This window comes from Megascapheus bottae, chromosome 19 (assembly GCF_031878675.1).
Source record: "Megascapheus bottae isolate mThoBot1 chromosome 19, mThoBot2.hap1, whole genome shotgun sequence".
NCBI classification, from domain to species: Eukaryota; Metazoa; Chordata; class Mammalia; order Rodentia; family Geomyidae; genus Megascapheus; species Megascapheus bottae.
The window spans coordinates 46879479-46897007 of record NC_143527.1 but is presented as its reverse complement, the minus strand read 5'-3'; the positions used below and the strand labels follow the sequence as shown (position 1 = coordinate 46897007).

At 42.1% G+C, this 17529-nt stretch overlaps 1 protein-coding gene across 1 annotated transcript in view; it reads right to left on the bottom strand.

The window, feature by feature from the left end:
* Window positions 1–17529, bottom strand: part of Piezo2 (piezo type mechanosensitive ion channel component 2) — a 367270-nt gene that overhangs the window by 58335 nt on the left and 291406 nt on the right. Inside the window, exons 19-28 of the mRNA XM_090353510.1 lie at window positions 15166–15326; window positions 11354–11530; window positions 10955–11080; window positions 9334–9534; window positions 8338–8542; window positions 8143–8244; window positions 6436–6601; window positions 5812–6055; window positions 1739–1835; window positions 345–504 (exon numbers count right to left, since the gene is read on the bottom strand). Of these exons, the coding sequence (XP_090209636.1) occupies window positions 345–504; window positions 1739–1835; window positions 5812–6055; window positions 6436–6601; window positions 8143–8244; window positions 8338–8542; window positions 9334–9534; window positions 10955–11080; window positions 11354–11530; window positions 15166–15326 (1639 nt within the window). The remainder of the gene's footprint in view (window positions 1–344; window positions 505–1738; window positions 1836–5811; window positions 6056–6435; window positions 6602–8142; window positions 8245–8337; window positions 8543–9333; window positions 9535–10954; window positions 11081–11353; window positions 11531–15165; window positions 15327–17529) is intronic.

Here is a 17529-nt window from a genome sequence, read left to right as displayed (position 1 = left end):
CCACAGCCACCATTTGTATATTTTCATTTGAGAAATTCCTGTTACTGCTGGAGGCCAGCATGGACTGCTTCCCGTGAGGAATGTGTATATAGGGACTCAATTATACTTATGTACCACTTACACATGTCCTAAGTTTTGATAAAGTGTCACATTGTACTACCATGTCTATCTGAGATCCCCAAAGTCTTATTTGTAACTTTTTTTTGCCCTGATTTTCCTAGAAGAAGTTTCTTAATTTCCCGTGGGCTTTCCCAACAAGTTAAAACATAAAAATATAGGGAAGCATTCCTTTTTGTATGTTTCCTAAGAAAATCAACCATGGAATCCCATCGTGCCCGACCAACCTGGAGGCCAGGATCTGAGAGGCTTTGATGTCTGCTACAACGTGCAGGAAATAGTAGCTCATGAAGACTCGCCTCTGCAGCAGAAGGAAGGCAAAGCAGATGCTGTCCCAGATAATCCCCGCCTCTCCACTGGGCAACTTGCAGGACGAGTCCTCGTTAGCTGTGGGAGTGCAGCAGGGGCAATACAGAAATTAACTCCACTCCCACTACTACTGTGGAAATCTGTGCTTTCCACAGTCCTACGAGTCACACAGGCACAAGAGCAGCACTCTGCTATCTGGTCTCCCCACAAGCATTTGAGCTCCAATGTCCACATGGACTCACAAGGTGACCCCATCGTGAGCTCTTGACCCTGAGGCACAAGGAAGCCCCCGGAACATTTCTTTCTTCAGGAATCTCCAAAAAGGTTCATGGAAAAATAATGTCCTAATGATAGAGGAAATGCACTGACACAAAAGACAATATCTATTCTAGGACAGAGTTCTCTACCCAACCTGACACTGAGTACAGGATGGGGTGATTGAAGGAGGGATGGCAGGTAGCACATTTTGTCAGGTGGATGGCTTGTGTGCAGTCTGATTCAGCCTGACTGGACACCATTGTTCAGAAGAACGTCATGTTGGCATGCACATGAGCATCTGCACACCACAAGAGACCATGTGTGATGTATCCTGGGTGTTCGGTGCAAGAAGCAGATGGCAGAAAGAAGTCAATTCCAGGAACCTCTGGGGGTCCTTCCAATGATTTTTCTAAATATGAAGAAGCTCCCTGAGATTCAACAGGAAAGAAGGCCTGGAAGTCTGACTTACTTTGAGGGCCCAAGATATTTCTCGATTTTTACCTCTACATCTCTTTCATCTATATTTGTATGTATGTATGCATGTATATATGTATGAATGTATGCATATATGTATGTATGTGCTATGTACTTACCATCTACCTGTTCTTGAGTCATGAGTCACATCTCCAGCCCATTTGTTTGTTTTTGAGATTAAGTTCTTGCTCACTTCCAATTCTCCATTCCCCTGTCTCTGCCTCTTAAGTAGCTGGGATTTGTAGGCATTTTCCACCATGTCTGTTTTCAAAGTTCTAACTGGAACAACTGTAATTTTGGATAGACATCTGGAATGCTTACTAACCACATCTCAGAAAGCATATGGAGTTACTACTGCATTGCATCCAATCCCCAAATCCTTTGGGGCTTTGGGAGTTTCTAGAAAATGGTCCAGGGACTCTGGGAATGGGGGCTCCTCATACTATGAACAGTCTGTACACAATGCATTGCAGTTCTATAGCTTTTATTTAGGGAGAAATTGAGCTCCGATTTCACATCTTTAATGAATGTACTTAGGCCCTGTTTTTAAAATGAGAACATCTCTGCCTCGCATACTTACGCATTTTATAGCCTTTGACTGTACAGGCCAGGCTAAAGGCTTGGATCAACCAGCAACAATTTTGTACCAGTGTCCCAATGTATCCACATGCTCCTATCTGAAAAACAAATGGGGAGGTCAATTCTCCATCACGGGATCCAAAAAGAAAGTTTGGTTTCTTCTGACCCCAGCATGTGCAGGAATTGACAAAGACCCAGTGACAATGATTACAGAGGGCTGTCCATACCTAAAGTAAAAGTCCAGTTACCATGGAGGCTTACTTTAGCTGCTCAGAGAGCAATGTAAATTCTAGAAATTATACCTAATGAATGAAAGGAAGGTGTCCAATGTGATGCCTCTGCAAAAACACTTCTTTTCAAGGAAGAAATTCTCAGCTATTTTGGAAGAAACAAACTCTGAGAATGGATACTCATTGAAATCTAGGACTCTGATTTTGGTACACTTCCTTTCTCACAGGTCTAACAATTAAATCTATGCTGTCCCTCAAGGAGAGCATTCCAGACCTAAGCTGCAGGGTGGAGTTGAAGGAAGGAATGGTAAGCAGGGCTTGGCTTTTGTACCTGTTGGCTGTTTCTGGGATTCAACCAACCTTGGCTAGCAAATATGTGAAAAATCACTGATGGCTCCTTATTGAATCTGCGAAGGTTTCTGTTTGTCATTATTCCTTAAATAATGTAGACAAACAACTACTTGCATATCATTCATGGGTGTCCAAGAAGGACATGGGTGTCTAGTCTTCAGGGGAGACCAAGGAAGTCTTTTGGGGCTTATTTGGCTAATTCTATGGATAAAGGAATCTTTTATTGTTATTACTGTTGCTGATGATGACTAGTAAATATCTGTTTTAAAAATGAATGTATCAAGACAGTTATGTTAAGTTCCCTGGGAGGTGAATTTTAAATAAGCATTAACTACTGCTGGCCAACACATACAGGTGATGATGATTCACTGTGTGTATTGCTGGGTCTAAGGATTAGACCTTGCTCCTAAAGCAGAGGCTATTTAGCCAGGAATCCCAGACATATTCGTGTGCTACCAAGCTTTTGTTCCTTGTAAGTATCAACTTAAAAGATGGGTTCCAGCCAGGAGCAGGTGGCTCATATCTGTAATGCTAGCTCATCAGGAGGCAGAGATCTGATGATGGCCATTCAAAGCCAGAGTAGTCAGAACGGTCTGTGAGACATTTATCTCCAACTGATTTTGCCCTCAATTGATTTGTTTGGCCTTATAGTGGATATCTTTGCTTGATTTGAGTGTTCACTGGTTTTTGACTGACTTTGATGGTGTTCACATCTGATTTGTTTTCTACTTTGTTATGCACCTGTGTAGGTTTTGGCCATGGAAACCATGTATTAGTTCAACACAGTTAGGCAGGGCTTTGAGATTGGAGAGCCTGTAGTATCCACTAGTGCTACAATACAAACTCCAAAGTTGGGCTTTTACGTGGGGGGCTTCTGTGTTCTCAGGACTGGATCCATCATACAACAAGGTAAGATCTAGGCTAACTTTTATATTTGTTTTGTTCTTAAAATGTGGCAATCGTTCTCACAGATGATTTTATTGCCATAATTTTGTTTTTGCCAGTCCTGGGGCTTGAACTCAGGAGCACTGTCCTTGGGCTTTCTCAAGGCTAAAACTCTACCACTTGAGCCACTTCTGACTTTTTCTATGTATGTACAACTGAGGAATCGAACCCTGGTCTTTGTGCATGCTAGGTAAGCACTCTACAACTAGGCCGAATTCCCAACCTCTATTGTCATAATTTTAAAACAGGTATATCTTCCTCTTTAGAAAGTTGGTTCCTTAAGGGTTACAAACTGAGTCCTATTTATCTCTAGCTCTTCACTCAGCAGAGAAGACTATGACAATGGACAGATGAACAAATAGGTGGATGGATGGGTTAGCTTAAACCCCTCATCACGAGCTTGGCTCCAGCGTGGAATGGCTTGTTTTCCTGTCTATACCTTCTTTTTCAATTCTCAATACTTTCCAACTATAAATTAATGTGAATGGGGTAAAGTGCTGACCTGCCCAAAGCCACCTCTACCATCAACTAGACAATTCATCTTTCAACAGACGCGAGGCAAAATAAATTATTCAAGTATTTATGACTGCATATGCTTGGCCCTCCTAGACCTCTAAACACAAAGCTATACATTATATATCATCTCCCAACTCAAGTCTGCAATAGCTTTTTGCAATTGAATGGTGGATGATCTCATCCCTAAATCCCTAAGTGGGAAAGAAGCAGTGGATCATTACATCATTGCTTTTCTAACTCAGTACCAGTTCCAGCTGTAAGAACCAGGCACAGAGTTGGGAAGCAGCTGAAGCAGCATGACCTCCCTCTGCCTGAGCCATGCTAGAATCAGGATATGAAGGCATAAGAGGACGGAGCTACGAATACACTTGCCATTGATAGATGGCTTGACTTGGCATGTTTTTTCTTAGGTTTTGCTACTCTTCCATGAGACTGTAGGAACTGACAGTGACTTTAACTTTGTATCTAGGGTTCTGGATAAGAATATTCTGGGTAAATATTTCAAGGAAAACTAGTTTTTGTACTAGAAGGAGACTTTGTCAAAAGAAAAGAAATTAAGGCCCAGATTTAGCAAACTGGCTAGCTTTAATATCTCTTTGGTCCCACATGATAATGTCAAGAATGATTAGATGTACCAGGTATCCAGAACAAAGAGGAATGTTAACTCTTCTGTCTTATTTTCATGTATAAGTACCACTGAGTACTTATACTTACACCACTGAGTACTCTGTGTGTGTTTGTACATTTGCATCCAATTTGTTTATGTTGCCTTCTCCTTTGCTCTGCTTCCTTAATAAACTTTCTTGGTCTCTGCTTCAATGTGTCCAGAAATTCTCCTCAGTGACAACACCACAAGTCTGATACCCAGGTTGGAGACTTTGTCCTCTGGGGATCTCTTTGGTCCAACATAATGCTATTGATGAGCTCATGAAAGGTTCTTAACCAAATATTTGCAGCGCCAAATAACTGAAGGGGTGCCCTTGGGGTCTAGAGATCAGTGCAATAGAATGATCACTACTATAGAATTACAACTGGGCACTGTAATTTATTTGTCATGGTAAAGAAAGGACACAGGTATTCACTGGCAGAGCAAACAAGATGTCTCTACTCATCTGGATGTCTCTGCTTAGAAGCCATCACAATGTTGAATTCTCTCTAATGTCTACCACACCCAGATATGTAAGATATTTTCTTTTGCCAGTCTTGGGACTTGAACTCAGGGCCTGAGCACTGTCCTTGAGTTTTCTCAAGGCTAGTGCTCTACAACTTGAGCCACAGCACCACTTCTGGTTTTTCCTGTGTATGTGGTACAGAGGAATTGAACCTAGGGTTTTGTTTATGCTAGGCAAGCACACCACTACTAAGCTACTCACCTGGCCCCATATAAGGTTTGTGGGGTTGGGTTTTTTTTTTGTCAGTTCTGGGGCCTGAACACTGTTTCTGAGCTTGCTCAAGGATAATATTCTACCACTGGAGCCACACCACCACTTTTGACTTTTTCTTTTTATGTGGTGCTAAGGAATCGAACCCAGGGCTTTATGCATGCTAGACAAGCACTCTACCACGGACACACTCCCAGCCCCTCTTCATCATTCCCTACCCCACATAACAGTCTATAAAACTGTGCTCAGTTTATTACACATTCCTATGACTCTTTATAGAAGAGCATTTTATTTTCAAATACTATGTTACTTTGCGAGGATTCTGTAAGTCTGATTCAGGTTATTAGAGTCACTTCATAACCATGCAGTGAGTGATGACAAATTGTTCCTCAAGAAGGATAGGATTAATTAGTGAAATACATTTTAGAATTCATTCCTTTGAACACAGATCCCTTTGAAGTATGGCCTTCAAGGAGTGAAAATGAGTAGAAAGAATTTGGCCTAATCTGGTTCAATAAAAAAAGGAGTGAACCATCATTTGGATCCTAAATTTTCAGCAGGCTTTTAACAAGGTCATGTGAGAGGCACGAGGATTGTTTACTCTTACATGGAAACCACAAGTGTGTTATATAGGAGAGGGTTCCACTTACTGACAGGATATTTTTCATTGTAATCACAAACACGTTGTATGCAATCAGCCAGTCCCAGTAACGCAGGATGCTCTTGATGGGTTTCAGGAGCAGATCTCCTCCAAAGAGCAGGAAATAGAAACAGGCCACCAAGTAGCCCATGCAAAAGATGCTGATCCTAGTTGTTCCCGTAATGAAGATGATGGTGAGGACGAACCAGAAGAGGTAGCTAAAGATGATCACTTTGGACATGTCCAAGTAAGATCTGGCGGGGGGGGGGGGAAACAACCTCCAAACAGTCAAAAGACAACAACATAACAAGCAAGAAGCAAGGTCAAGAATGCCACTGTATGAAGGGGGGAAATTCATCCTTGATATTGGAATAGTTGAGAAACCATACTATGATCCCTGCATCCATCTTTCCTTTCCCACTGGCCTGGTGTACAGGAAACCCTGGCATAAGTAGTAATATACAAACACGAATTGGGGAAACCCTGTGTGAATGAATGCTTATCATTTTCTTTTAGTCAAATTTCTCGCAAATAGCTTCTTTTTAAGTAGTGTTCCAGAGAGGTCTGAAGCAGAGGAGCCATCTGTATGCAATGCTCATGCCTGGGTGACTTGAGGAGACGAAGCCATTGTTACCTGCAGTGAATAAAATCTGGCACGGGGTTGTGTTGGCTGAATGAAGCTGCATCTAGGTTCATGCAAATTTCCACATTGTCCCCAGCCATGATTCGCACTGCAGCCTTATTTTCATCCTCAAAAATCTGCCGTTGCAAGGAGGCACACAGGAGCAGCATGAAGTCATCTGGCAAGACAAAGGGAGGTGACTACCATATCACCTCCTGTTCTGGGGTCCAGTGTCACAAGCAGCATGAACTAGCCACCAACACCTGTGGGAAAGTGCATCCCCAAAGTTCATACCCTAGGCTTTCAGGGTCTAGTAAAAGTCATTACTTGCCAGTGTGCCAGAGGAAAGATAGAACACACAGGCTGGGCCTCCCCAAGAGAAAGCCTGGGATTTGTTTGCACATTGCTTTATACCAGTGTGAGGTGTTCACTACTAGGCTTCTAGTTGTAGAGAATTTTTCCTGAGACAGTGTGGATTTGCATTAATTTCCCATTAGGATTTTCTTTCTTTCTTTCTTTTTTTGGTACTGAGGCTCAACTTGGAGCCAAGGTCTTTTCGTTTGGGTTTGTTTAGTCAACACTGGTACTCTACCACCTTAGCCATACCTCCACTACTAGCTTTTTGCTGGTTAATGGGAGATAAGAGTCTCACAGACTTTTCTGCCTCGGCTGACTTTGAACTGAAGCTCTTATATCTCAGCCTCTTGAATGGCTAGGATTAGAAATATTAGCTATGCATGCCAGGATTCTTACTAGTTTTGAGAAAGCTACTGGAGCACTTTTCTTCCTCATATTCTTTTTTTCTTTTCCCAGTCCTGGGACTTGAACTCAGGCCTGGATACTGTTTCTGAACTTTTTTGCTCAATGCTAGCACTTTACCACTTGAGCCATTCTACACTTCTGGGTTTTACTGGGTATATGATACTGAGGAATTGAACCCAGGCCTTCATGCATGCTAGGCAAGTGCCACATTCCCAGCCTGGACCTTCCCCATATTCTTTCTTATCTTTTACATGTGATAGAAGTGACGTTCCTGTGCCATTCCCTGTGCATTAGTACCCACATGATATTCCTTGAGCTTAGACACACTAAAGGTGGCAGAGAAAAAGACAGGAAGAGACCCCAAGACCAGGTCACCACAGCCAAGTCATAGGTTGCTTTGTTGGTCCTAAAATCTTGAAATATTTAGGACAATCAAGCATTCTGTATTGTCTGACACTCCGTACTCTGTTGTGTGTGTGTTTGGGGGAAGGGAAAGAAACTGCTCCAGTTCTTTATTGACTGGCTTCTTTCAAAGGCTTTGGCCTGTTCATTCCAGCCTGAAAGCCTCTTTCTTGCCACTACAGCCTTGTTTTTCATTTTGGCCTGCCTGACAGTGGCATCTTGAAACCTGATCACAGCTCAATCTGAGAGGCCTCCCTCTCTACTACCTTCAAAAAGATGGGTTATGCAGATACCTGTGACTAAGGAGGGAACATATTGGAAAGGGAGTTATACAAGTGAATGTGGGACTTCAACGTTGATTTATTAATATTTGCAAATGTAATAGGGCAAGTAGGAACCATTAATGACTTGCAATATTAATGAATAAAACAACCCTTTACATGATTGTGAAGTTCAGGGAAAGAAGCAAAAGCACTAATGCCTACCATGGGAAGAATAATGAGCCAATGTAAACCCGAGTATGAATGTCATGAACCCTGTGGTGGAAACACTTACAGACCAGAAACACAGGGTTGGGTCGCACAATGAAATCAGGGAAGTACAGCCATTTGATAATGTTGTCGTTGAAGTTGGCACCCTTGAATCGCCATGGATAATCTGTTGGGGGGAGGGCCGAGATAAACAGCAAACATCAATTCTCCAGTGGCCATTGATAATGACTTTTGCTAAAAGCCGGGGGACGGGGCTCACCTCGGCAGGGGGCAGGTGGGATGCCAATGCAGATGAAGTACTGGAAGGTGATGATACAGGCCAGGAAGCAGCAGTACTTGGGCCAGACCTCAGCGATGGCTTTTCTTCTGCGTCGATACAAGACGGCAATCAGCCAGCAGGCATGAATCATGGCATAGAAATCCATTCGCTGACCGATTACGTTCACTGACATTAGGAAACAGGTCTGTGTAAGGGTGATAAGATGCAAGAGAGATCGGCTTTACAGGGAAGGGGTTGTGGGCCAGTGCACCTGCTGGGGTAGAGACCTACAGTGCTCAGGCTGTCTCTACTGAGTGGGAAGATAGACTATGCCATTGTCACAATAACCACCTCATACTAAAGAGATAGCCTTACCACAACCATGTCAGGTTATAGCATTCATTGTTTGAACTTGCATAAAAATAGTGTAAAAAACAAAAGGTCAGTATTATAATTTTGAAGGTGCAGATACTGGGGGATGAAATACAGGGTGTCCGGTCACACTCTTGGTTAGATTTGAGCTCAAGGCTGGTGGTCCACAACTTGGGATACACCTCCTCTTCTGACTTTTGGTGATTAATTGGAGATAAGAATCTCAGGAACTTTCCTACCTGGGCTGGTTTTGAACTGCAATCCTCAGATCTCAGCCTCCTGAGTAGCTAGGTTTACAGGAATGAGCCACCAGTACCCAGCAATTAAAATTTTATTCCTTATATGGAACTGTTATGATAACTGGTCTCCATATAGTTGGATGGTTCTAGAGAGGCCTCTGTTGCAGTTGGAGAAATGGCTTTTGAGTGTGGAAAATTCCCAGCCACGCTAACCAGTAGTAGTAGCAACAGCAGCAGCAGCAACAGCAGCAGCATCTGTATATCCCAAGAGGATCAAACTTCCTGGCTAAAGATAGATAGTGAGGCTCTGGTGACCAGCTAGCCAAAGATGCTACTTGACTTTTCATGGAAAATAGAAATAAATCACCTTGGTATGAAAACTTACCTCCAGGCCAAATTTGTAGAAGAAGTAGTTTATGAAGTATTTGGCACAATTGATAAGCCCATCATCTAGGTGAAGTCTTGTAATGTCATGAAAGATAGTTTTAGACACAGGGGCTGTGAGCTTGTTCCGACCTCGATAGTACTCTTGATGGCGGTAGATGGTGACTTCAAAGGCCAGAATAGCTAACATCAGAAGATTATTCTACAAATCATAAGAAGGAAAACAAAAACAGGGTAGACCAAATGCTTTACAATTCATTAGTTTTAAGCAATCCCCACCACTGTACTTAATTCTGGATATCTAAAGGGACATTTTTATAATATCCTACTAGTAATTCATGGTAGGATTGAATGGAAGACTGATTCTCCCTGTCTTATTTGTTGTGGAGTCATCTCCATTGAGGACTCAGGCTGGGTGCCCCAGGAACAGGAGGTAAAATCTCTGTACATCACACTGGTCACTCCTATTTACTTGCTAAGTACACTCCATATGCTAAGGAAGCAGAGTGCCTGCCTATTGGAACAAGGCAGTCTGACCTTATAGGAAGTGTAAGTGCAATGATAGCAGGGAGATATCCTGGGATTACACTATGCTGGAGAAGTGGGGTGCCAGCTAGAGGGAATGCTTTAATATCACTGAAATCTGACCCCAGAAAGAATGCTCATGAGGGTAAGATTGTAGTTCTTATAATGATAATGATGGAAATAATTAACATGCAGGAAAATAGCTGACAGATATTAGTATAATTGCTATTTTCAAATATTAATGTATTTTATCCTTCTAAGAGCGACTTTTAACACTATCTACCATGTAAGGAAAAACTGGAAATTGCACAGCATGTGCAAACCAGAAGTGGTGCTGTGACTCAAGTGGTAGAGCACTAGCCTGAGAAATCTCAAGGACAGTGCTCAGGCCCTGATAGAAAAAGCTAAACAAAAGCATCCTTACCCTGAGTTCAGTACTGGCAAAAATCACACACACACACACACACACACCCCTAACTGCCAAGTATATGGTTTTATTTTATATGAATGGCTAGTATAATATGACCATGACTGCTTAAATTATCTGTCAAAGTAAAATGTGAAAAATTATGTTCTTCTGTTTGTACTATGTTTCTATAAGTATTTGTCATCAAAGTTTTTTCAGAGATATGTATTTTATTGTTTCTAGCTATAATATATACCCTTTAAAAATATAGAGACAATTTAAAAATTTCTTGCAATGGAATGCTAGTTTCTTGTAAACTATAGGATTTCCTTTTCAGACAATTTTTCTTCTTTGTTTCTGGCCAAGTTAACATTATGCTTAAAATATGCTTTTTTAAAGCTTTGCAATTTATTTTGGATATATTTTAGTTCTGATGTTTCCATCAACCTTGCTCTTTATATTGTGAGCTCCTTAACATATTTTATCTAACCAACATGAGACTGCTTGGACAACTTCCCTTCAGCATATAAGATGAGTACTGATTTTAATATCCACTTGTTTGCAGCCAAGGTGACTCTCAAAACCATGGAAGAAGATGCAGTGATGACCACACAGGACACTGAGACTGTCCTGGGAGAGGACTGCAAATTGTAACTGTGCAGTTATAGGCTAGGCACAGGAGACGCATTACCCTCAGGTAGACGAGCAAAGGAGAAGACTTCCGCAGGCCAACCCATTCTGTTGGGTCCACAGGAGCACTGTAGAGCAGAGATTTGTTTAGATCTTGAAGGGGGATATTGGTTTGATTTTCATTTGGCTAAAAAGGAGAGAGAAGGTAGAGTCAGTTTGCCTAGTGGACATGGGCAGGCTTTTCTCCCTCAGCTCTGGGCATGGTAGATTTGGGAGCTCATTTCAAGGGGGATCTAAACTCCAAAGTAGATGCAGGTCCAGGCTAACAGAGCCAGACTGTACAGCTTTGCCTACAATCTAGGCTGCATGTGCTGAATGGGGAGTGGTGGGGGTAGACTCTAAGTATCTGCCTTGCTTCCCTAACGGACATTCAGGGAGGTCTCCCATCCTCAAAGCTCACCAAGGAGCAGTTGACAGAAAAGTTCTCAGGTTTAATGGTTTGTAGCTGGTACAACATTTTGCAGATGATGATCACACACGTCCACACAGTGCAGACACTTGAGGCCACACGGCGCAGCTTGGCATATGGCAGAGCAAAAGCCCAAGATATCAAAAATACATAGTTGAACAGAGACACCTGGAAACATAAAATCAGAAATGGGGACAAAAAGATATGATATGAAATAACATCAAAGGCAAGACAACTTGACTTCTCCAGTTGAACGTGTTGCTTGTGTTCTTGGCATGCACAGGGACATGAGGGAATGAGTGAATTATGGTCTGGAGGATACTACATTTTATATGGAAGACAGATAAGACATAGGATAATTTAATAGCTATAAAACAACAGCAATAGCTAGGTCACAGATGCATGTGAATTTCTGTGAGAGCATTTACAAGGGATCGTTGGTCTGATGAGTGGGTTCACAAAGAGCAGAACCAGGTGAATGGGGTGAGTACTGAATGTGAGAGGTGGGTAGTAAATTCCAGTCAACTATGCAGAAGCAAAGGCAAGAAAGTATGGAAACATATGGTGAGAAAAGATGACTACAGACCACGGGGAATTAAGAGTTGGAAGTATAAAATGCCACAAGAGACTGGGCATTAGGATTATAGGCTCATACCTATAATTTTAGCTGCTCAGGAGGCTGAGGTCTGAGGATCATGGGCAGGAAAGTCTGTGAGACTTTTATCTCCAATTAACCACCAAAAAGGTAGAAGTGGAGCTGTGGTTCAAGTGGTAAAGCAGCAGCTTTGAAGCAAGAAAAGCTAAGGAGCAGTGCCTAGGCCTTAAGTTCAAGACTCAGAACTGGCACATAAAAGAACAGAAAAAAAATGAACTGAAGTAAAATAAAATAAAATGCCACAATGAGGGAAGATAGAGACATAGTCAGAAGTCAAATTTCAACGTATCTTGTGTGAGCCACGCAATGGCACATGAACTCATTTTGCTGTAAACAGAGAGGCTTAAAGGACCTGTTGACAAAGAGTTTGAAAGTAAGGTATGATCTCTAGCTTCCTTAGATAAATGTGATGGAAAAATAGAGGATGTGATATTGGTCAGACTTGAGGTCAGAGACCAGTTACCCTGAGATTTGCAGGGGCTAAGGATATGAGTCACAGTTGGAAGGAAGCATTAAGGCAGTTGCACTGGACTTAAATGGAACATGAGATGAGATGGACTTAAGTGGAACATGAGCTGGATTTGTCTCTGAATCACTTGATGGAAGCAGGTTGGAGGCTTGGAGGGAAAGGTGTAAGACATTACCTCAGGTTTCTTCATGGCAAACTGAATCGATGCTAGAATCATTGCTAAGATAGAAAACACTGAGGGGGTGGGGCACAGGATTTAGGAAGGAGAACAATAAAGTCAACTCAAATATATTGGCTTTTAGCTGCAAATGAGGTTATGTATCAAGGAGATATTCCCCCATGTCTAATGACTTTCCATTAATAGTACAGAAGCACCTCTGTTGTATTCAGTCATGGAATATGTTGAATATTCTTAAAATAATGCCTTAGGAGCTGGTTCCTGTGATCCTAACTATTCAAGAGGCTGAGATCTGAGGACTGTGGTTTAAAGTCAGCCTGAACAGGACAATCTGTGAGTCTCTTATCTCCAATGAACCACCAAAAGGCTGGAAATAGAGTTGTGGCTCAAGTAGTAGAACATTAGTCTTGAGTGCAGAAGCTAAAGGACAGTGCCTACCAAGAGTCCAAGTTCTAGTACTGGCACAGAAAAAAATGCCCTAGAAACATTTAATGCTACAAGAACAAAATAACAGTGTGAATTTACTATAAAGTCAAACATGTATCAAGTCCAGAGCTCTATGGGCTATACGAGGGAAGGGTAAAAGAGTAGGCTTGGCTGGGAGCATGGTCTAGTGGTAGAGTACTTGCCTAGCATGCACAAAGCCTGGGCTCAATTCCTCGGTACCACATACACAGAAAAAGGCAGAAGTGGTGCTGCAACTCTAGTAGCTCAAGGATAGTGCCTAGGCCCCGAATTCAAGCCTCAGGACTGGCACACACACAAAAAAGACATTAGACCTAAATTGAGACCGGAAGTGTAAGCACAAGATAGATGGGGAGAAGACAAGGCAGGTCCAAGGCCTTATAGTTAAGAGAGAACATACGAGGGACACATCACTGATAGGTAAATGGTGTGTGTGCTGGAAAGGCAGTGTTAGTGTTTGTGTGTGGGGAACTGTGTGTGTGTATGTGTGTGTGTGTGTGTGTGTTGGGACTTTGGATTGAACTCAGGGCCTGGATACTTGAACACTGTCCCTTAGCTTTTTCACTCAAGGCTGCCACTGTGCCTCTTTTATCTTTTGGTGATTTATTGAAGACTCTTATGAACTTTCCTCTTTGGCTGGGTTTTGAACATTGATCCTCAAATCTCAGCTTCCTTGAGTACCTAGGATTATAAACCTGATGCCTGGCTCCAGAGGACTTGAAAACCCACTCATGCCCTTGCGTTTATGAATAATAAGGGGCCAGAGCATGGCCTACTGGTAGAGTGCTTGCCTAGCATGCACAAAGCCCTAGATTCCATTCCTCTGTACCACATGCACAAAAAAAATAGCCAGAAATGGTGCTGTGGCTCAAGTTGTGGCTCAATATTAGCCTTGAGAAAGCATAAGGACAGTGCCACCTAGGCCCTGAATTGAAGCCCCAGTATTAGAAAAAAAATCTAAAAAGAAAGAATAATAAGGTTAAATGAAGTGTTTCACACCATGCATTTGTGAGCACTGGAGGGAAAGAGAGAGGGAGGGAGAGGAAGAAGGAGGAAGGAGTGGTAGAGGGAGGGACATGACAGGGAGAGAGGTAGAGGTAGGGGGAACTCTGTGGTGATGTTATAAGTAAGAGACTGTCACAATCCCATTTACTCTCTGGGAAGATTGGTTGACTAATGCAAAACATGTTGGATAAAAAAAAAGATAATGACGGACGTGGCTTGAGCTTCTTTAACAACTGATTGGAGGAACACAAGAAGTGAGATCAAGTGCAGTTGTCACATAGGTACAGGCCTGAGCCACCAGTAGCCAATTTAGTTAAACTTTTTAAGGACTGTAGATAGCGATTACCTGGCTTAGTTGCTAGCAGATAGTTTGAATTGTGAGCAACTCAAAAATAAAATTAAAATAAAATATGCAAACATTATACAAAAACCACTTGTTAAAATAGGGACTCAATAAAACCTCAGTTCAGAGAAAGTTAATTTTCCATAGCAAAAGTGAAACAATTGCTGACAGAATGGTAATTTTTCTTTACGGACAAGAAAACAGAGGCTTTATACAAATGAATCAGATACTTAGTGGCTTGTCTCAAAGAAGAAAAGAAAATCCAATAGTAAAAAACAGCTGAGCACTAGAAAGACATTATTCACTTTCAGAACTTGAGTTTACTCCTTGGTAACATAAACTGGAATTTTATTGTTCATCATAAAGACACCTTGTAGAGATAGATTCTCACATGTAGTGCAGAAAAACAGACTATTCCACGAGATTCACCATGACTAGATGAAAATAAGAAAGTAGGGCATCACGACCAAGCCATTTAGGATCTAAGCCACCCGATTTTCTCTCCAGTCTTTCTGTCTTCTGAGTTCCTTGTGTCTTCTGAATGTCAAAGGACATGCACCTAGCTGTGATGTTCTAATACAATAGGCACGGAATGAAAAGCACCAAGGAGAGATGGAGAAGGAAACAGATGGATGGGCCATTGTGATTGATTCTATTCTGTCTGATAATACAACAAACTTTCACTTGCCTCTTTCACAGTAACCCAGATAATGTAGGAGGAGACGATTTTGATGATGTGCAACTCCAAGATCCACCACATGAACACCTGCAGCTTGTGAAAATACTCCAGGAATTTTAAGAAGAGCACAGTGAGGCGATCAATCACCAGGTGCCATTTGTTTCTTAGATCTGCAAGACAGTAAGGTCACCCAAGAGCATGAGGACTGTCTGTATTATTCATTAATGCATGTCTTATAACTTTCAAAGAGGCTGCAAAATAGTTGTAGTGGTGAGATTCAAGAGAATCTGCAGAGATGAGGATCTGAAAGCCCCAAGGCATTCTGATCACATGGACATCGTAAACTGAGATCAGAGACAATGTCACTGTAACCACACTTCCGCAATACTGATGTAAAGAAGCATTTGGAGGAAATAATGATTCCCTAGTTCCCTGGGAATTCTAAGTATCCCAAGCTCTCTGTCAATGCCATGTTTCTTGTTAAAATGATGGTGTCAGAAGTCACGAGCTAAAGCTCTCCTTCTTCTCTGAGAGGACATACCTGTCTGTAATCTTCAAGAAGTGGGTGCAGCCTGCGCACCCCTTTTCCAAATGAAAAAATGACTGGATGGCCCAGTCCACAGATTCAGGAAATGTGATCAAATGCAGAGTCTAACCATTTTTGTTTTCATTTTATCATGACAGTTTATTCTTTCCACCTTGGGGTAGACACACAGGATATGCTTCTCTCTAGAACTGTGCTGGCTTACTCTGACTGAAAGCTGCAACAGGTTTAGTTTGGCCTGTCGTATCCACATCATGGATTATTCCATTATGTTTGTAGACAGAAGTTCACACTCTCTACCTGGCACCATAAGTAAATTTAACATTATTGTACATAGTTCTGAATATTTAGTAAGGTTGCAGTTGTGAAAAATGCTTATTTATAACATGACACAGAAACCGGTCAATGGAAAGTTCTGGGTACATGATTGGGTGGTGTACATAGTTATTACATGTGATGATGTGTGAATGTAAACGTGCCACTAGTAAAGTTCAACCTCCCTGAAGTCAACAGAGGAAGATCTGAGTCTGAATCCCTCACACTGGGGTGCAGGTGGTGTTCAGCTATGTGGGGATGTCTCTGGTCCTTTCCTGCCTTCTGAGATGAACGGGAGCAGTGACTAGGTTTGCTGGAGAAACTTGTCTCTGAGAGGAATCTTCCTCCTTATGCGCTTTGTAATTTCTATTTTTATACAGAAGAAAAGACCATTAAAAACAAGGGCAGCAGGCTGGGTACCGGTGCTCACATGAAAGCTGAAACCAGAGGATTATGGTTCAAAGACAACTCAGGCAGAAAAAGTCCATGAGACTCTTATCTCCTATGAACCACCAAAAGCCAGAAGTGGAGCTTTGGCTCAAGGGGTAGAGTGCTAGCCTTGAGTTAAAAAAGCTCAGGGTTGGGCTGGGAGTTGGGCCTAGTGGTAAGAGTTCTTGCCTAGCATACACGAAGACCCGAGTTCAATTCCTGGGTACCACATACATAGAAAAAGCCAGAAGTGGTGCTGAGGCTCAAGTGGTAGAGCTCTGGCCTTAAGAAAGCTCAAGGACAGTATTCAGGCCCTAAACTCAAGCCCCAGGGCTGGCACCAAAACAAATAAGCTCAGGGTCAGTAACCAGACCCTGATTTTAAGCCCCAGGGTCAGCACAAAACAAAAAGCAAAGGTGCTACCTCAGTGTTCTGCCTCTGAGATGGCATTTTGCTTCCTCTTATATGCCCTGGATACTGTGGCACAGATGAGCTGGCTCTGTCCTTTGCATACTCTGTCAGGGAACATTTCCTGATTACTAAGGCCATTTGATCCCCATCGTATCCTGTTAAAATATTTTTATTTTAAGTCTACAAATAAAGGGGAAGAAACCCCTTGACATCAGAGTAGGCAGAGAAAATGCCTAGGTAACATCTTTAGGAGCTGCCTTAAAATGATCAGTGGTGGGACTGATTGCACATTTTCTTCATTCTTAGTTTCTCTATCCCAGGAAAATCCTTGACAGACTTCCTCAAGAAAATGTATAAAGCTGAGACCGGCACCTGCACAGGGGCTGCTGTATCCTCTATAGGGGATGGTGACATATGTCCTTCTGGTCCCTTGTGGTCTCCAAACCAAAGCCCTGCCTGCTGGTCTGGATTTAGTAACAGCCATTTCCTCTTTTCTCAGTCAGATTAGAAGGAAATAATTGGAACAGTTGAACCAAGAATATTATAGCAATCAAATCCAACCAAATATATATCTGCCAAAATCCAGGAAAACTCCTGCTTTTATTTCTCCAACTCACATACAGATCCTATGGAGCAGGTCAATGATTCAATCAGTCAGAACAAATGCTAGGAGC